Source organism: Schistocerca gregaria, chromosome 6 (genome assembly GCF_023897955.1).
Source record: "Schistocerca gregaria isolate iqSchGreg1 chromosome 6, iqSchGreg1.2, whole genome shotgun sequence".
Taxonomy (NCBI): domain Eukaryota; kingdom Metazoa; phylum Arthropoda; class Insecta; order Orthoptera; family Acrididae; genus Schistocerca; species Schistocerca gregaria.
Genome location: NC_064925.1, coordinates 176,441,520 through 176,462,663, shown reverse-complemented (window position 1 = coordinate 176,462,663; position 21,144 = coordinate 176,441,520). Strand labels below are relative to the sequence as shown.

The 21,144-nt window shown below is 41.6% G+C and overlaps 1 protein-coding gene across 1 annotated transcript in view; it reads left to right on the top strand.

Moving 5' to 3' along the window:
• Positions 1–21,144, top strand: part of LOC126279133 (T-complex protein 1 subunit delta) — a 112,500-nt gene that overhangs the window by 22,725 nt on the left and 68,631 nt on the right. The window contains exon 3 of the mRNA XM_049979627.1: positions 7,934–8,023. Coding sequence (XP_049835584.1) covers positions 7,934–8,023 — 90 coding nt within the window. The remainder of the gene's footprint in view (positions 1–7,933; positions 8,024–21,144) is intronic.

The window sequence follows — 21,144 nt, the reverse complement described above, 5'->3', positions numbered from 1 at the left end:
CAATTATCCTAGTGGAAGAGCCTGGGCTCTCCAAGACTCAAAAAAGCGAGACAGGTGAAGAGCAAAGTTAGGAGCATGATCATCCATTTCTTTGGTACCAAGGGAATTGTGCACAAAGAATTCGTCTCACCCAACCAAACCGTGAATTCTGTGTACTGCTGCAATGTTTTGTGACGACTCCTTGAAAATGTGCAGTGATGATGGCCCGAACTTGGGCATCAAGGGAACTGGCTGCTGCATCATGACAACGCGCCCTGTCATACATACTTTCTCAGCAGGACATTTTTGGAAAAAAACAACATGGCGGTTGCACCCCACCCATCATACTCGCCAGATTTGGCACCTTGTGACTTCACGCTATTCCCAGAACTGAAACTCAAGTTGAAAGGTCGTCTGTTCGACACTCCAGAGAGGATTCAAGAAGCATTGCTGGCGGTGATAAACACCCTCAAAGAACAGGATTCCCAGAAAAACTTGGCAGAAGTGCTGGGACTGGTGTGTAAGTGCGGATGGGAACTACTTCGTGATGGTGACATTAGTCCAAAGGTAAGGTTTTCACCACGTCCCGAAAATTTTGGACAGCACCTCATACCCCTGGGGACAACTGGGAAATCCGGGGAAAACCTTGGAATTTTTATTGTTTTAGTTTTCAGTTAAATTTTTGTCATTTTGATGGGTAAGAACTGATACTCTAACAAAGGATTTTACTTTAGCCTGCTACTGCAGATTAACACTGCAGCAATAAAACGTAAATGAGAGAATAGAACCAAAATAAGACTTCAATTGCAAAGAAAGTGCACAATTTACAACAGCAAAACACAATATACGTAAAAGCAGCATAATGTTTCACAGACTAAGCAATACTTCATAACAGCAAACTGCTTTCACTGCATCTTTCTCGTGGGCCGCGTTTCAATTAGTGTGATTTCACATTTGTTAATATTTCAAACAGGTGGTGGGAAAATGGTGCGATTGGTGGTTTGAGAGGCATTACTTTCAAAATAAATTTCATGTTAAGCAACATGAATTATGTTACATGCTAGAATGTGCAATGAATTTCTTAAATCATTGAGTGTTAGACACATTCAAAATTTAACACTGAGGACCAGGTACGTAGAAAAATTTCAGACCATTACTTAAAATTTTACTGCCACCATATGTGTTTCATCTCTTAAAGGGCAACTCGCACTAAAAAAACAAAGTTTGTAGGTGAATTTTCATATGTCTTTCACTTCATCCATGTTGATAAATATTACATGTGAAAGCTTAGTTTTTCTGTGGTAGCTGCATGTATGCTTATTAATTTAAACCATTAATTTTCGAATTTGTGTGTTCGCACTATTTGTCACTGATGTTGTTGGCTGACTGGGTCACATGTCCTATCATTATGAATATCTGCTGTGATTGGCTGGCGAGATCACGTGACATAAGCTACAATTGCTTGGCAAAAGTGTGTTGAAGTCTAGATTTCAGTGTTTCGGAAGCTATTGTGTGGTATTTAGTGGAGTTTATGTTTAAACTTCTGTAATACAAAAACATAAACTGTAAATGTTGAACAAATACTAACAAAGAGATAGAGGTGCTGGCCAGTACTTACCTCAGCTCAGTACTGCCGATAGATACACAAAACAGAACAGAAAATTTACATTCCTAGCTTTCGGAACTTTGTTCCTTCATCAGGGAGGAGAGAGGGGGGGAAAAAAAGGGAAGACGGGAAAGTGGATTCAGTTACTCACAACCCAGGTTAAGAAGCAACAGGGAAAGGTAAACAGAGAGGGTAGCAGGGATGGAGGCATGGTTGTCAGTGGGAAGGCAAAGATATTCTACTGTTAAGTACTGTGCCAGCTACAAAACCAAAGAGGATGCGTACAGAAGTAAAGAGGTATATAGTATAAAGATAAACACAACTATGTAGGATGAAAAGATGGGTGAATGGCTAAAGAGGAGAGGGAAAAAGGAGAAGACTGTAGACTAAATGGGAGTGAGGTTGGTTAACGTAGGTTCAGTCCGGGGGATGGCGGGATGAAAGAATGTGTTGGAGTGCAAGTTCCCATCTCTTACTCTTCAGTCTTCTTCTTTTTCCCTCTCCTCTTTAGCCATTCACACATCTTTTCATCCTACATAGTTGTGCTTATCTTTATACTATATACCTCTTTACTTCTGTATGCATCCTCTTTGGTTTTTAGCTGGCACAGTACTTAACAGTAGAATATCTTTGGCTTCCCTCTGACAACCATGCCTCCATTCTTGCTACCCTCCCCGTTTACCTTTCCTTGTTGCTCCATAACCTGGGTTGTGAGTAGCTGAATCCACTTTCCCTCCTTCCCTTTCTTTCCCCCTCTCCTCACTGATGAAGGAACAAAGTTCCGAAAGATTGGAATGTAAATTTTCTGTTCTGTTTTGTGAATCTATCGGCTGTACTGAGCTGAGGTAAGTACTGGCCAGCCACTCTCTCTCTTTGTTAGTATTTCTTTCACATTCTTGCCGACTGCTATGGCCGAGCGGTTCTAGGCGCTTCAGTCTGTAACCGCGTGACTACTACGGTCGCAGGTTCGAATCCTGCCTTGGGTATGGATGTGTGTGATGTCCTTAGGTTAGTTAGGTTTAAGTAGTTCTAAGTTCTAGGGGACTGATGACCTCAGATGTCAAGTCCCATAGTCCTCAGAGCCATTTGAACCATTTTTCACTTGTTTATATGAGATTTTCCATTAATAACTGTAAATGTTGACACATATCAAAATCTTTACAAAATGTATTTTTTCTTGCTGGGTTTCATTTCCCAGGAATTTCTATACCAGTATATAAAGCCTTTACTACTCAAAGGGCTGATAAGTTTTACATGGTTGAGGGAAAGTATATTGTCACTTAACACAGAAGAAAAGTGTACTTTCACCTGGGAGAAAGTGAATTTTCACCTGGGAAAAGGTGTATTTTTAACCAGAAAATCCGGGTATTTTTTCTCTTGTCCACGTATACACCCTATAAATGATTAGCATACATTTAGAAAACTTTCACATACTTTCACATGAATAACACTATATGCAGACAGTTGGGGGTACATACATTCTGTGGAAGGTGGTGAATGGTGTCCGGCTGCTTAGAAAACTGGCCATTTATGTCATTATTTAAAGTGTTATTGGCACATATGTAATAATATCTTAAAGAGCTAATAATGACCAAGCTTCAAGATTTATTTTTTGTATTTACTGTAGTTCTTGTATAGATTACAAATTTTAAAATAAAACCAACCTTCCAAAAAGAGTTTGAGGTGAGTTATTGAACAATTACTTCCTCTTGAGCTTGTAAAATTTCTTGTTCACTCAGCAAATGCGACATATTTGTAACAGAATTACAGAAAACTACAAAACCGAGTGGGTACATGCATGAAATGTCATCAACATGATCACATATTGGCTAGGCCATTCGCAGCAAATGCGACATATTTGTAACAGAATTACAGAAAACTGCAAAACCGAGTGGGTACATGCATGAAATGTCATCAACATGATCACATATTGTCTCAGCCATTCGCAACAGAGGCTATTACGTTTGCTAATGTTTCTTTTGAAATAATTCTGGAAATTGACAACAGAAGGCCTCACCTGTCAAGGAACAGATAGTGAGACCTCCGTACATTGTTCTCATATGAATGAGTCGGTCCAGTTTTTGAGCATAGGCGGCTCGTACAATGAGAAAATAGTGTCTCAAGCTATACTCGGATGTGGTCCTTTGAACACAGCATTGTGGCCGTAGTTATGCTCGGGCTTGGTCTCCAAAGTGTTAAATTACCCATGCAAATTCCATCAATAACCATGCTGACCCTGCACTGATGAGTGACAATGGCACAGGGAAAGGAAGGGAAGATCAATTCAAACGGAGACTAATGGCATTGTAGAAATAGCACAGGAAACATTAGGTATAGGGGTTACATGCTCCCCAGAAACAATTTCTTCTACATTCTTTCTGTTTCCTCTTCCCAGAAAATGATCTTAAAGACAGAAACATGGCTTGAAACTGTCCATCGGATGTCATAGTTATGAATTTCTGCAGGCTCAAAACAGCCTGTCATCACTCTGAACTCTAGGTAGAAAATAAATTACTAGAACTGGTTGAGTCTTCTCCATGATAGTCAACCGACACAGTTTTCACCTATGTACACCAACTGGAAACAAACTTTATTGTGAAGCTCGGTGCGCTGTAGTTACACATCAGCACCAACTCTGGAGCTGATCACATGCTTTTCTGAAGATACTTTCACGTATGGCTCAGCAAATCCATCGATATTACACTGCTCAATGCCGTCCCTCACAAAACTATGAAACTGCAGAGTGGCATCTTTTGCACACGTCTCACCAACAGTCTTCTAGCAGGGGATGGAGTCCCACAACTAAGAGTCCAGTGACAACTCCTACTTGCAAATTATGCAGTCATTCATTCATTCATTCATTTCTATGCCTGGTCAGCATTTCCAAAAAATAGCAGCTGTGATAGCTTTATCATTTCCTTCATAAACATCTTGTGTTGTGCACCGGTTGTCCATGAGGGGGCATACAACTAGGTGGCTTGGATCTTAGTCAGCCCCGCAGTTGCAAGAGGTGTCTGTGCTTGTGAGAAGGATTCCCCATTTCTTCAGGTTGGTCTTGTATCGAGGGATGCCCACTCGTAGGCGGTTGAGGGATCTCCATACAGGGTATTGTAGGTTTGTGCCAGGAGCTAGTTCTTCTATTGGTGATACGTCTACAGGCAGTGAGCTCTTCCATGTTGCAAGACAAATTGCCTCTGGTGTTCGCTTGAGTGGCGCAGTCCTACAAAGGAAACTTGTGCAGGATTTAAGGCAGGATGTTGCTACCTGATGACCATACAGGGGATGTCGGCGGCCATTCTCCTGCTTTGTCCTCTCATTATCTCCGGAAGTGGCCCTCCAGATATTGGGTGGGGCTATTCCAGCAATCATATAAAATTTCTGCACTGGTGTTGGCTTCAAGCATTCTGAGATGATCCTTGTAGTATCGATGACCGCAGTATTGACTTACTTCGCATGAGTTGAAGTGTTCCACACAAGAGCAGCATACTCAGTGGCTCATGCACAAAGAGCAAATGCTGAAGTCCTTAGGAGGTGCAGGTTGGCTCCCCAGCTGCTGCCAATCAGCTTCTGAAGTATCCTATTGCTAGCAATGGCTTTCTGTTTCACATTTAGAAATTGGTGCCTGTACATTAGAGCCCTGTCCAGTCTGACACCTAGATAGACTGGTGTTGGGCAATTTTTCAGTTGCCCTCCTTGCCATGTGAAATCCAGCTTTTGCTGTGATTCACTGTCTGGTAAGTGGAAGGCACTCAGTTGAGTTTTATTGGGATTGGGCTTCAGGTGGTTGGCATCATAGAATTTGGAGAGTTCATCCACTGCGAGAGACAGTTTTCCCCTCTACTTCTTTAAAGGTTGGTCCCTGAACAGCTACTGCTGTATCATCGGTTTAGATGAAGCGTCTAGTACTTGCTGGTGTTGGTTGATCATTTTTGTAGATATTGTACAGTGCTGGAGCAAGCATACTACCTTGGGGGAGGCTGTTCTTCTGCGTTTGCCATCTATTCCTCTTACCCTGTAATGAAACTAGGAATCTTCTGTTCTGCAGGGAGGTGCGAATAAGGGATGTTAGTTGGTAATCCTTAGTAAGGTCATACACTTTCTTTAGCACTTTCATGTGCAGCTGTTAGATCAACAAAAGTGACTCCAGTAATCTTACCACACTCAGAACCATCCTCGATGTGCTGGGTTAGATTAAAGTTCTCACTACAGCATGATTTGCCAGCATGAAAGCGTGCTTGTTGTGGGATAAACTTCACTTTAAGGGTGGCACTGATTCGGTTAAGTACCAGCTGTTCTAATATCTTGATGGTTTGGCATTTTTTATCATCATTTGGTTCCTTTCCAGGTTTAAGTACTGCAGTGACTCGAGACTTCTGCCACATTTTGGGGATGTGTAGCTTTGCGACACAGGTGTTCATTAGGCTTAGTAGCCACTCCATCGTTTCACAGCCGAAGTTCTTTATCTATTTAACTCTTAAGGTCATCGACACCTGCAGCCTTATGCATCTTCAAACCGGAAATGGCAGCTTCGAGCTCAGCCATGGAGAAGGGATCCCTAAGAAAATAATGCTCTGTTTGGGTCACGCTGAAGAGCTTCTTTGGGCATCCCTCCTTAAATTTTGCCATTCTGCAGGATCCAGGTTGCTGATTTATTAGGATGGGGGGGGGGGGGGGGGGAATGACTTTCGGGATACAGTCAATTTGAATGGAGACCTGTTGTGAAAGGATATGCCATCAGCGCACTTTGTAGCGTCTTCTGACATTGCCCAGGGTACATCCCATTGCTACTAATTTCTTGGTCTTCTCTTATTGCAATCTTTGTGGAGGTTTCTTTCATGTACCCCAATTTTGCAGTGACACTTCTTCAGATGCAAAATCACCCAGTCGCTCAGTTCTTTTCTGCCACTATCAAAGCAGGCTCTTTATGAGCTGACCCAGAGCAGACAAAGCGACAAGGACGCATTTGGAAGCTCTGAGAAATGACCTCAAACTTCCTCCATTGGAATGTGGAAGATTATCTTGTCCTGCTGCATCTCTGTGGCAAGTAACTTGGCCTGTGCCACAAGTCAAAGGAGAACACCAATCCAATAATCTCTGATGATTGGTCTTAACAACTGAGTGAATTTTGCTTTTCCTTCCAGTGATTGTTCTGAATAGAAATCTTTACTGAATGCTTGTAGAGTGTTCACTGCTAAACTTACAGCAGTCACCCAGGCCCTTTGCCACATAAAATTACAAAAGAGTAAGCTCAATGAGCGAAGCTGTTTACAAACTATTATCTGTGTTACACCCACAGTGTATGTGAATGTAACATTCAGGACCAGCTAGCAGAACAGTATGTTGCCGGCATCCATGTTACATTAATTTAGACGCCATGCCACTTGGTGATTACAGGAAATGAATTGGTTGATCAGAAGACAATGTCTAAAGAACTTCTCAGCATCAGAATCTCCACCACTGTCGTACAGTCCCATCTATGGCACCTCATTCTAAAAGGATGGGAAGAAGAATGGCCAGCTAGAACAACATACAACAAATTAAGACTGGTTAAGGGAACCACAGGTGCAAGGAAGATGTCTCAAAGAGCTTCTCAGAAAGAATGTCTTGCTGTGCAGGCTGCACATGGGCCACAGCAGTTGTACCTAAGGTTTTATTCCCAAAGTGATGGGCCCACTGTGATGTGAATATGGTGCTGCTCTGACAGTCGCCCATTTACTTGTGGAATACATTATTCTGACCAACATGCAGAGAGGACTGAAGTTGGATTATTCATAACGCCTCCTACTTTTTGATTTGAAGTAGCTGCCAAGTGAACTGTGCATTTTATAAGATTATGCAGTTATTATAAAAAGCTACGAGTCCCCCTTGTTGTGGTTGATATAGGGGATGATCATGGAAGGTGAACCTTCTCCCTTTACTCCACTACTGTGCTGTCCTACTACTATGACAAAAAATCTGAAAGCCTGTCATCTTACTTATTTCCCTGGGGATTAAACATCTTCACTGTTGGTACTGGTCTCCCGGAAAGCAACCATCCATTTTGGTGTGCATCATCAACTACGTTTAAACATTCTATCTTTGTAGGTACCAGTGACCATGCAGTTTGGTCCCATCCAGCAACAGTCATTGTCATAGACATGTTCTCATATTATCACCTACTTTCCATTATGAAGCCCATATTATTGGCTTTCCTTTCATTATTTCATATGTAGTAGGTAGACTATGAATATAGTTAACATACTGATAAAATGAGCACCATAAGCTTTAATATGTACATTTGTCAAATGTGGTAAATAATCTTCACCGAATTAAATGTATTCACATACATGTAACTTTTCCTTTCCACAGATACAAGCCAGCAATGGTGAAGTTACTATTACAAATGATGGGGCAACAATTCTGAAGCAGATGAACGTCACACATCCAGCAGCAAAGTTGGTAAGTAAATTCATCCACGCATTGCTGCAACTGTTTAACTAGAATGTAGTTGTTGTCAATTTGTGTGGGTGGGTGGTTGGGGGGGGGGGGGGGTGATTTTTGTGCTGCCTGGTGAGAATTCCATTTTTCACCACTACAGTTGAGACATAGAGCTCAAGTCTTATTTTTGAAAATATTATGAAGCTGTACCTTGTGTACTATATAAGTTCATAGTCAGAATCTGCATAGTGTAAAGTAGAAATGGCAATAGGTTATCACCATCCTGAAGTATACCACATCAAAATATAACTTTTTTAAAACAAAATTTGTCATTCACATTTCAAAAGTTACCCCAACATTTTTATTTTAGTGCATTATTTAGGTGATGAAAAGTGGGTTCTTTGAGTAGACAATTGTATTAATATTGTGTACTTAATATAGTGAATTGCAGAGAAAAATAGGATGTTTCACAGGACAGTTTGACAGACATAACAGAATGGTTATAACAGAAATAATGAAATTTTAGGTAGTTCAGAAAACAAGCAATTGGTAGAGAAGATTCAAGATCATTGTGTGCTGAATAATGTATAAGGTAAGGAAATTGGCAACCCAAAAATGACAGTTAAAGGGCTACTCTGATAGTAGTTTTGAATCATACATGAAAACTGATGTGTAACATAATACAGGACACTAATAAAAGAAATACACATTGCCATGCACAAATTAAATTTCATGTAACAGTAACTAAATGAATACTAGTAATCACTTAATACATAGGTAAGACAATGTTTAATTGTGTGTGCTAAGCACTCTTGGAAACTGTCCTCTGTCAGACCTTTAATTAGCTTATGGTGTAGCAATTCACATATAACTGCACGCATAAGACAGGAAGAGTACTTAAAAAACAAGGAAGCACATATGAAGAGAATCGCTTAATATTTCAAATAGTTCTCTCATATGATAGAGCTGGAGATCCATCGGAATGAATGAATGAATGAATGAATGGTATGTCGAACAAAAACTATTTCAACCTTTACTTTTGCTTGTGGTCTTTGGTCCAGAGGTTAGTTTAGTACAGATTTCTACACTACCATATCCTGTGCAAGCCTCTTCATTTCCAAATAACTACTGAGTCATTCCATACCAAGTGGTTTAGTGATTTCCACATGACTGTCATGGATTTTGCTAAAATATTGTGTGAGCATTTGCACTTGTTCCCTGTAAACATTGGCAAAGCCGCATGATGACCAATTAAATACTTTTGGATATATCTTTATTTGTTTGACCCCCTATTGCAGCTATCAACAGTGGGCTGTTAGCGAGTTTTCAGCGACTTTTAAATATGTCTCCAGCAGTACTTTCTTGAAAGGAACAAAACTAGATCATCCTTTACAACTTTTTGCGTTCTCTTAGGCAAAGTTGGTCAAAAAAAAATAGATGCTTAAAAAATGTGAAGTCAAGCTTTTTATACCTCCAGAAGTAATTGTGCAATATATTTGAAACTGTGTGTAATAACTTACCTGTACCAGGTCTTAAAACATAAATGTTCATTTTCTTACTATTTTCCAATAGTTTACAAATTAAGGGCAAAATTAACGATTTTTGTAAAGACACCAATAGGTGGTTCTTTAGGTAACTTTTATGATAAAGAATCTTTTGCAAACTCTTTAAAACCTTTTGAATTATAAAGACAGTGTTTTAAACTTCTAAAATACCAATTTGGTTTTGCAGTGCAAGCATGTAAGACCCTAAAAGACAATGACAAGGTGGAGGCGAATTGAAAATATACCCCCATTCCACTGCTGCTTAAACTAAATCTGGCATCTTTTATTCTATTCTACACTTGCTGAGTACTCTTTGTGAAAGGTAATATTGAAAGTCCTGAGGAAGTGAGATAGTCAGAAGAACATGAAAAACTTCAAAAAAGATGTGTTTTGCCATGGCTCCTCATGACATATTTCAGCCTGTTTTTCTGTTGTAATAATTACAGAATCAAACTGTTTAGAAACTTCAAAATTTAATTGTGATTTACCAAGGCACTGGACATCATGATAGTAAAGTTGTTTCATAACAAGTACAACAAACATTTTATAAACAGTCTCCAAGTTTTATACCATTGTCACAATGTGTGAATTTTGGTGAAGCTCATAGCAGTCTGGAACGGATTAATTTTATTTCTTGTGCGAGTATGTCTTTTTATTGTGCAATGCTTTTGACAGGCTAGTTTAACTTCAGTTTAACTTACAGCATATTTTGTGTTTGCATAGCTTGCAGTTTATTGGAACATTATTATACAGATGGAAAAATTGTGTAATGTGTGGCTGTGGTCCATGGTGGCTTAACCACTGCTGCATCCCCATTGTCAAAGGGGCAACACCCATTAGCTGTGCAATAGCAGCCACAGGTGGATTTCTTTCACACTTGTTCCAAGCCTGATGATAATTTTCTTCAAGTTTCAAAGGCCAAAGCTAGAAGAGATCTCTTTTGAGATCCTAAGCTAATGTTTACTTCAGACTATTTAAGTTTTTGGCAGGTTTCTTTAATTTCTGTAGAAAGTCACTTGGAAAACTATCCTGGCAGGCAGATGAGGTCACTGATGGTGGTGGAATAACAGCAATAATGTGTTGTTCCAGAACACAGTACTTGTCTCTCCTAGTGACCAATAAAATGAATTTGTTGCACTATGTGGATGCTTAGAGGTTATCAAAGTATTTGTATGGTGTGCTCGATGCCACGAAAGTTACTTTTTCTGTGCTTCTGTGACGCTTAATGGTCTGGCTGATGTGAGACCTCATCTGTACCATACAATAATGGGTATAGTGCAAATAAAGAGTATTTGGTTTTCACTGCTGCCCCAGGAAATTAAGTTCTATCATTTTCTTACTACGAACAATATTTTATGAAATACAAATAATTGCAAATTTATATTTGCAATGGAAATGGGAACTTTGGGTGCAATATGTAATTAGTAACGAGACATGCATTTTTCATAAATTATGATTAGGTATGCGTTAATCATCATATATTTGATGAATCGTATATTTAAATGATTTAGGTATTTGGATTGAATAAATAAGTAAATAGAAATAAATAAATAAAAAGACCAAAGTGATATTCAGACCAGTTATCGATAAATTGTTCTCCCATGCTGCTGATTAAGCCACATAGCTTGTCTACAAAAAAGCCTAACTTTATTGTTACTTGGAAAATTGACAAGTTTCTTGAGAATTTATGAGAGCTGTATCAAACTGCTTCGCGATTTGATATTTTGAGTTCTGAATTTCACATACCATAAATAAATTTTTAAACAAAATAGGAAAATCCAATTGTCGATTGGTCACCTTGTCTGATGTCATATCTGCAATTTTCTGTATCACTAGCACCAGATATTTTTCTATAAACTTGTTAAAAGCATTAAGAACAGCTTATTTCTTGCAGCTTTTTAAGTCTTCCTGCATGTTTCACTATGGAACAGAAAGCAGTGTCAGCCAGATTTACAGTTCATATTAACAGTGCAACAATCGGTGCACAAGCAGCAGTTTACAGAGGCTGCCACTGTACACTGTTATTGAAATAAAAATAGCCAAAGTATGATTGAAAACCATTGATGACTCTTAATACATTAGAATGTCTCAAAGTTTCATTTACAACAACATAGTAATAAGATATGTAATGCATTAGTGGACACTACTGTACTTACCTGAGTATAGGACGACTTTGATTATAAGATCACCCCCCCCCCCCCCCCCCGTGTTTTTTTTTTCTTCTCTCTCTCTCTCTCTCTCTCTCTCTCTATATATATATATATATATATATATATATATATATAAATAAAACAGAAAGAAACTTCCACATGGGAAAAATATATTAAAAATAAAGATTCCAAGACTTACCAAGCGGGAAAGCGCCGGCAGACAGGCACATGAACAAAACACACAAACACACACACAGAATTACTAGCTTTCGCAACCGATGGTTGCTTCTTCAGGAAGGAGAGGGAAAGACGAAAGGATGTGGGTTTTAAGGGAGAGGGTAAGGAGTCATTCCAATCCCGGGAGCGGAAAGACTTCCCTTAGGGGAAAAAAAGGACAGGTGTACACTCGCACACACACACACACACACACACATATCCATCCGCACATACACAGACACAAGCAGACATATTTAAAGGCAAAGAGTTAAGGGCAGAGATGTCAGTCGAGGCGGAAGTACAGAGGCAAAGAAGTTGTTGAAAGACAGGTGAGGTATGAGCGGCGGCAACTTGAAATTAGCGGAGGTTGAGGCCTGGCGGATATCGAGAAGAGAGGATATACTGAAGGGCGAGTTCCCATCTCCGGAGTTCGGATAGGTAGGTGTTGGTGGGAAGTATCCAGATAACTCGGACGGTGTAACACTGTGCCAAGATGTGCTGGCCGTGCATCAAGGCATGTTTAGCCACAGGGTGATCCTCATTACCAACAAACACTGTCTGCCTGTGTCCATTCATGCGAATGGACAGTTTGTTGCTGGTCATTCCCACATAGAAAGCATCACAGTGCAGGCAGGTCAGTTGGTAAATCACGTGGGTGCTTTCACATGTGGCTCTCCCTTTGATTGTGTACACCTTCCGGGTTACAGGACTGGAGTAGGTGGTGGTGGGAGGGTGCATAGGACAGGTTTTACACCGGGGGCGGTTGCAAGGGTAGGAGCCAGAGGGTAGGGGAGGTGGTTTGGGGATTTCATAGGGATGAACCAAGAGGTTACGAAGGTTAGGTGGACGGCGGAAAGACACTCTTGGTGGAGTGGGGAGGATTTCATGAAGGATGGATCTCATTTCGGGGCAGGATTTTAGGAAGTCGTATCCCTGCTGGAGAGCCACATTCAAGGTCTGATCCAGTCCTGGGAAGTATTCTGTTACAAGTGGGGCACTTTTGGGGTTCTTCTGTGAGAGGTTCTGGGTTTGAGGGGATGAGGAAGTGGCTCTGGTTATCTGCTTCTGTACCAGGTTGGGAGGGTAGTTGCGGGATGCGAAAGCTGTTTTCAGGTTGTTGGTGTAATGGTCGAGGGATTCAGGACTGGAGCAGATTCGTTTGCCACGAAGGCCTAGGCTGTAGGGAAGGGACCGTTTGATATGGAATGGGTGGCAGCTGTCATAATGGAGGTACTGTTGCTTGTTGGTGGGTTTGATGTGGACGGATGTGTGCAGCTGGCCATTGGACAGATGGAGGTCAACATCTAGGAAAGTGGCATGGGATTTGGAGTAGGACCAGGTGAATCTGATGGAACCAAAGGAGTTGAGGTTGGAGAGGAAATTCTGGAGTTGTTCTTCACTGTGAGTCCAGATCATGAAGATGTCATCAATAAATCTGTACCAAACTTTGGGTTGGCAGGCTTGGGTAACCAAGAAGGCTTCCTCTAAGCGACCCATAAATAGGTTGGCATACGAGGGGGCCATCCTGGTACCCATGGCTGTTCCCTTTAATTGTTGGTATGTCTGGCCTTCAAAAGTGAAGAAGTTGTGGGTCAGGATGAAGCTGGCTAAGGTGACGAGGAAAGAGGTTTTAGGTAGGGTGGCAGGTGATCGGCGTGAAAGGAAGTGCTCCATTGCAGCGAGGCCCTGGACGTGCGGGATATTTGTGTATAGGGAAGTGGCATCAATGGTTACCAGGATGGTTTCTGGGGGTAACAGACTGGGTACGGATTCCAGGCGTTCGAGAAAGTGGTGGGTGTCTTTGATGAAGGATGGGAGACTGCATGTAATGGGTTGAAGGTGTTGATCTACGAAGGCAGAGATGCGTTCTGTGGGGGCTTGGTAACCAGCTACAATGGGGCGGCCAGGATGTTTGGGTTTGTGAATTTTAGGAAGTAGGTAGAAGGTAGGAGTGCGAGGTGACGGTGGGGTGAGGAGTTTGATGGAGTCAGGTGAAAGGTTTTGTAGGGGGCCTAAGGTTCTGAGGATTCCTTGAAGCTCCGCCTGGACATCAGGAATGGGATTACTTCGGCAAACTTTGTATGTAGAGTTGTCTGAAAGCTGACGCAGTCCCTCAGCCACATACTCCCGACGATCAAGTACCACAGTCGTGGAACCCTTGTCAGCCGGAAGAATGATGATGGATCGGTCAGCTTTCAGATCACGGATAGCCTGGGATTCGGCTGTGGTGATGTTGGGAGTAGGATTAAGGTTTTTCAAGAAAGATTGAGAGGCAAGGCTGGAAGTGAGAAATTCCTGGAAGGTTTGGAGAGGGTGATTTTGAGGAAGAGGAGGTGGGTCCCGCTGTGATGGAGGACGGAACTGTTGCAGGCAGGGTTCAATTTGGATAGTGTCTTGGGGAGTTGGATCATTAGGAGTGGGATCAGGATTGTTTTTCTTCGTGGCAAAGTGATATTTCCAGCAGAGACTACGAGTGTAGGACAGTAAATCCTTGACAAGGGCAGTTTGGTTGAACCTGGGAGTGGGGCTGAAGGTGAGGCCTTTGGATAGGACAGAGGTTTCGGATTGGGAGAGGGGTTTGGAGGAAAGGTTAACTACTGAATTGGGGTGTTGTGGTTCCACCCCAATTCAGTAGTTAACCTTTCCTCCAAACCCCTCTCCCAATCCGAAACCTCTGTCCTATCCAAAGGCCTCACCTTCAGCCCCACTCCCAGGTTCAACCAAACTGCCCTTGTCAAGGATTTACTGTCCTACACTCGTAGTCTCTGCTGGAAATATCACTTTGCCACGAAGAAAAACAATCCTGATCCCACTCCTAATGATCCAACTCCCCAAGACACTATCCAAATTGAACCCTGCCTGCAACAGTTCCGTCCTCCATCACAGCGGGACCCACCTCCTCTTCCTCAAAATCACCCTCTCCAAACCTTCCAGGAATTTCTCACTTCCAGCCTTGCCTCTCAATCTTTCTTGAAAAACCTTAATCCTACTCCCAACATCACCACAGCCGAATCCCAGGCTATCCGTGATCTGAAAGCTGACCGATCCATCATCATTCTTCCGGCTGACAAGGGTTCCACGACTGTGGTACTTGATCGTCGGGAGTATGTGGCTGAGGGACTGCGTCAGCTTTCAGACAACTCTACATACAAAGTTTGCCGAAGTAATCCCATTCCTGATGTCCAGGCGGAGCTTCAAGGAATCCTCAGAACCTTAGGCCCCCTACAAAACCTTTCACCTGACTCCATCAAACTCCTCACCCCACCGTCACCTCGCACTCCTACCTTCTACCTACTTCCTAAAATTCACAAACCCAAACATCCTGGCCGCCCCATTGTAGCTGGTTACCAAGCCCCCACAGAACGCATCTCTGCCTTCGTAGATCAACACCTTCAACCCATTACATGCAGTCTCCCATCCTTCATCAAAGACACCAACCACTTTCTCGAACGCCTGGAATCCGTACCCAGTCTGTTACCCCCAGAAACCATCCTGGTAACCATTGATGCCACTTCCCTATACACAAATATCCCGCACGTCCAGGGCCTCGCTGCAATGGAGCACTTCCTTTCACGCCGATCACCTGCCACCCTACCTAAAACCTCTTTCCTCGTCACCTTAGCCAGCTTCATCCTGACCCACAACTTCTTCACTTTTGAAGGCCAGACATACCAACAATTAAAGGGAACAGCCATGGGTACCAGGATGGCCCCCTCGTATGCCAACCTATTTATGGGTCGCTTAGAGGAAGCCTTCTTGGTTACCCAAGCCTGCCAACCCAAAGTTTGGTACAGATTTATTGATGACATCTTCATGATCTGGACTCACAGTGAAGAACAACTCCAGAATTTCCTCTCCAACCTCAACTCCTTTGGTTCCATCAGATTCACCTGGTCCTACTCCAAATCCCATGCCACTTTCCTAGATGTTGACCTCCATCTGTCCAATGGCCAGCTGCACACATCCGTCCACATCAAACCCACCAACAAGCAACAGTACCTCCATTATGACAGCTGCCACCCATTCCATATCAAACGGTCCCTTCCCTACAGCCTAGGCCTTCGTGGCAAACGAATCTGCTCCAGTCCTGAATCCCTCGACCATTACACCAACAACCTGAAAACAGCTTTCGCATCCCGCAACTACCCTCCCAACCTGGTACAGAAGCAGATAACCAGAGCCACTTCCTCATCCCCTCAAACCCAGAACCTCTCACAGAAGAACCCCAAAAGTGCCCCACTTGTAACAGAATACTTTCCAGGACTGGATCAGACCTTGAATGTGGCTCTCCAGCAGGGATACGACTTCCTAAAATCCTGCCCCGAAATGAGATCCATCCTTCATGAAATCCTCCCCACTCCACCAAGAGTGTCTTTCCGCCGTCCACCTAACCTTCGTAACCTCTTGGTTCATCCCTATGAAATCCCCAAACCACCTCCCCTACCCTCTGGCTCCTACCCTTGCAACCGCCCCCGGTGTAAAACCTGTCCTATGCACCCTCCCACCACCACCTACTCCAGTCCTGTAACCCGGAAGGTGTACACAATCAAAGGGAGAGCCACATGTGAAAGCACCCACGTGATTTACCAACTGACCTGCCTGCACTGTGATGCTTTCTATGTGGGAATGACCAGCAACAAACTGTCCATTCGCATGAATGGACACAGGCAGACAGTGTTTGTTGGTAATGAGGATCACCCTGTGACTAAACATGCCTTGATGCACGGCCAGCACATCTTGGCACAGTGTTACACCGTCCGAGTTATCTGGATACTTCCCACCAACACCTACCTATCCGAACTCCGGAGATGGGAACTCGCCCTTCAGTATATCCTCTCTTCTCGATATCCGCCAGGCCTCAACCTCCGCTAATTTCAAGTTGCCGCCGCTCATACCTCACCTGTCTTTCAACAACTTCTTTGCCTCTGTACTTCCGCCTCGACTGACATCTCTGCCCTTAACTCTTTGCCTTTAAATATGTCTGCTTGTGTCTGTGTATGTGCGGATGGATATGTGTGTGTGTGTGTGTGTGCGAGTGTACACCTGTCCTTTTTTTCCCCTAAGGGAAGTCTTTCCGCTCCCGGGATTGGAATGACTCCTTACCCTCTCCCTTAAAACCCACATCCTTTCGTCTTTCCCTCTCCTTCCTGAAGAAGCAACCATCGGTTGCGAAAGCTAGTAATTCTGTGTGTGTGTTTGTGTGTTTTGTTCATGTGCCTGTCTGCCGGCGCTTTCCCGCTTGGTAAGTCTTGGAATCTTTATTTTTAATATATATATATATATATATATATATATATATATATATATATATATATATATAATTTTACGCTTCTGAAGAAAATTTTGTGTGTAACGTATTCTGACTAATCAGAATTGCGAAGTGTTTTATTGACATAAAGTATCTACCTAAAAAGTTAACATTCGACATATTTTAAATTTATGCATTTTGTTGTTTGTCTAAATTTTGATAAAACAGGGAGAAATAAAGTAATAAAAAGAAATGGTTTACATTAATTTGTAAACCCTTTTTAGCAATATTTTTTGCTTGGTAACCCTGTCACTATTTTTATCATCATCCTAACAGCACAGCTGTAAAATTTATATCTTCATTGTCACATATTTGGCTGTTTATTCTGAATATGTTGTGATTTCTGAGGTTGTGGTTACCATACGACCTGTGAACACAGCTGTTTTTTATCTTTATACAAAACAGCTCTCGCTTTCTCTACTTACATGGGAATGTTACAGTGTCACTTGCTTCCAAACACATTGTCTGCCCACTGCGCTCTCATTGGCTGTTAGAACTAGGTGCTGACACACCCTCGTTTGTTCCTATCTTACTTCATGGTGAGCGTCAATAACATTATCGCTTGAAGCATGTACACCACTGCCCCATACCTAGACTTTCACCACCTCATGCAGAAATGAAGACTGATCTTGAGTATTCGTACAATTTTAAATTCAATTCAATTCCGACTACAAATGTTTTCAGGCAAACTACTGTCTAAACATGGCAGATGTTCCTAAAAAGCCAAAGTATGCGGTATAGATTCTCACGTTTGGCAATGTCACATATTTTTCTACCAGCTCACTGCAGCAAGTTGATATCAATATTCTCCCTCCGACCCTTCTGTAGTGCTGTGCTTCAGCAGCTGTGAAAAATGAACTGCAGTATCTTCAAGGGTGCAAGTCATAAGTAACAGCAGCAACTAATACATGAATAAAAGAGCACCAACATGATTGTCCGATTCTTCAGCTTGCGATCATCCTGTGATCTACTGACTTGTGTTGGATGCCATAATTTGTTCTCACAACAGCTACAATCAGTTTCATAAGAATGATTTTGTTTATTAGGCATTTCATTTTGGATTACCTTTCCTTCTTGTTTCACCTGAATAACACCACCATGTTCTAAATCTGATTGAAAGATGGTACTGTATTTACTTGCTATTCTAATATGTGAGCAATGTCTGAATTGCTCATTACAACCCACTTAGTAAATCATTAGCCTCTCTAATCAAATGAAATATTGATTTCTGTTCAGAATCGAGTAATGTTTTTTGAAGGAATACATTTGCCCTTCTGAATGTAGCCTTTACTTGAAAAGCTACTAATTGTTTGTACATGGTACCCATACCTATAATAAAACTTTTATTGCAAATCTGTTCAAATATATCAAGAGTTTTGAAAGTGATAAAATTTAGTGCTATTTCCTCTAGTGTTTCACCAAACTTGTCATATTTTAAGCAAAGCAAATGATTGTTGTAACGACTAGTTCATAGTTTCTCGTATGTCCTTTGCACTAGTGCTGTATGCATCAAATGTCATGTGTTTTGTGGGCAACGTTGATACTGTATCTAGCACTTTGGTGTATCGGGGAAATCTTGAACTTATTCGAACACAAGTATCATTTGCCTAGACCTACCCTTATGAATTCTTCAAAATAAATCTGTGTGTAACCTCAATATCCAAAGCTTCATCTGTAAACGAAAGACAACCCCAGTATACTCTATTAAACATTGTAAAAATGTTAGCCTCAGCAGCAGTAGTTTAATCTGCGAATGTAAGACAACCCTATATGTTTTGAATGACGAATTTGGGAAAAACCCTCGTTTTGTAATCAGTTAAATATAGTACTTCCAAGAGTGTAACAGCATCAGCATCAGCATGAGCATGCTTGTACTATGGCTCTTGACCAGTCATCGCATTTGTGTTTGTTTACATCAGATTTATTCTTACAATGAAGGAAGAATAGAGACCTACATTTCTCCTTTGGCCAATCCTGTGTAGCCATTTTGCACTTCTGGTCACCTTCAATGTTAGACATCCATATTCCCCTTTGCCTGCTTCATTTGCAGCTTTTCTATATTTTCTCCTTTCATCAATTAAATTCAATATCTCCTGTGATATCCAAGGATTTTTACAAGGCCTTGTCTTTCTACTTATTTCATCCTCTGCTGCCTTCACTATTCCATCTCTCGAAGTTACTACTCACGTGTCTTCTACTGTATTCCTTTCTCCCATTTCACTCAGTCATTTCCTAATGCTTCCATTGAAACTCTGAACAACCTGTGGTTCTTCAACTTATCCAGGTCCCATCTCATTAACTTCATGTCTTTTTGCAAATTCTTCAGTTTTAATCTAAAGTTCATGACAATAAATTGTGGACATTCCACTACTGACCCGGAAAGTCTTTCAGTTTAAAATCTGATTCTGAAATCTCTGTGTTACCATTATATAATCAGTTTGTAATCTCCCAACCTTTAATGATACTTCAACCAAGTGATAGTGATGATTAAATTGTGCTCTGTGCAAAATTGTACCAAGTGGCCTCCTCTTTCATTTCTTTTCCTCCATCCATATTCTACTATTATCCTTGTCTTCCATTTCCTACTGCTGAATTCTAAGTTATGTGTCACAATTTAAGTTTTCCTCTCCCTTAACTAAGTCAGCAATTTCTTTTATCTCATCTGTCTTCTTCACCTGTGGAGGTAGGTGGCAAATGAACTTGTGCTGCTGTGGCGGGTGTTGCCTTTGTGTCTATCTTGTCTGTGATAATACGTTTGCTATACTGCTCTTAATAGCTTACCTGCATTCTTATTTTCTGATTCATAATTAGACTTACTCCTGCATTACCTCTATTTGATTTCTTCTGTATTACTTCTATCTGATTTTGTATTTATAAACCCCTACTCACCTGACCAGAAAGCCCTGTTACTCCTGCTACTGAAGTTCACTAATCCCCACTATACACTGAGGTGACAAGTGATGGGACAGTGATACATACATGTATATAGGTGGTGGTAGTATCGCTTATGTAATATATAAAAGGGCAGTGCATTGGCAGAGCTGTCATTAGTACTGAAGTGATTCATGTGTAAAGGTTTGACATTATTATAGCTGCATGAAGAGAATTAAAAGGCTTTGTACATGGAATACTAGTTGGAACTAGATGCATCGGACATTACATTACGGAAATCGTTAGAGAATTCAATATTCCAAGATCCACAGTGTCAAGAGTGTGCCAAAGACACCAAATTTTGGGCATTACCTCTCAACACTGATGGCCTTCACTTACTGACAGAGAGCAGCGGCGTTTTCATAGAGGTGTCATTACTAACATACAAGCAACGCCGCGTGAAATAATTGCAGAATCAATGTGACAAGTATGACGAATGCACCAGGTAGGACATAGTGGCGATATTTGGCATTAATAGGCTATGGGAGCAGATAACTGATAAGAGTACCTTTGCTAACAGCAGTGCCTCTTCTGCTATCACCACCATATTGGTTGGACCTAGAGGACTGAAAAATTGTGGCCTGGTTGAATGAGTCCTGTTTCCAAGATGGTAAGAGCTCATGGTAGGGTTAGTGTGTGGTGCAGACCTCATGAAGCCATGGATTCAACTCAAGGCAGTGTGCAAACTGGTGGTGACTCCAAAATGGAGTGGACTGGGCCCTCTGGTCCATTTGAACTGATCATTGACTGGAAATGGTTACATTTGGTACTTCAAGACAAGTGGCAGCCATTTGTGGACTTCATGTTCCCAAACAACAACAAAATTTTTGTGGATGACAATGCACCATGTCACAGGGCCACAGGTGTTTGCATTTGGTTTGAAGAACATTCTGGACAATTTGAATGATTTGCTCACCCAGCTAGTGAATGATTTGGTCACCCAGCTCACCCAACATGAACCCCTCTGAACATTTATGGGACATAATTGAGAGG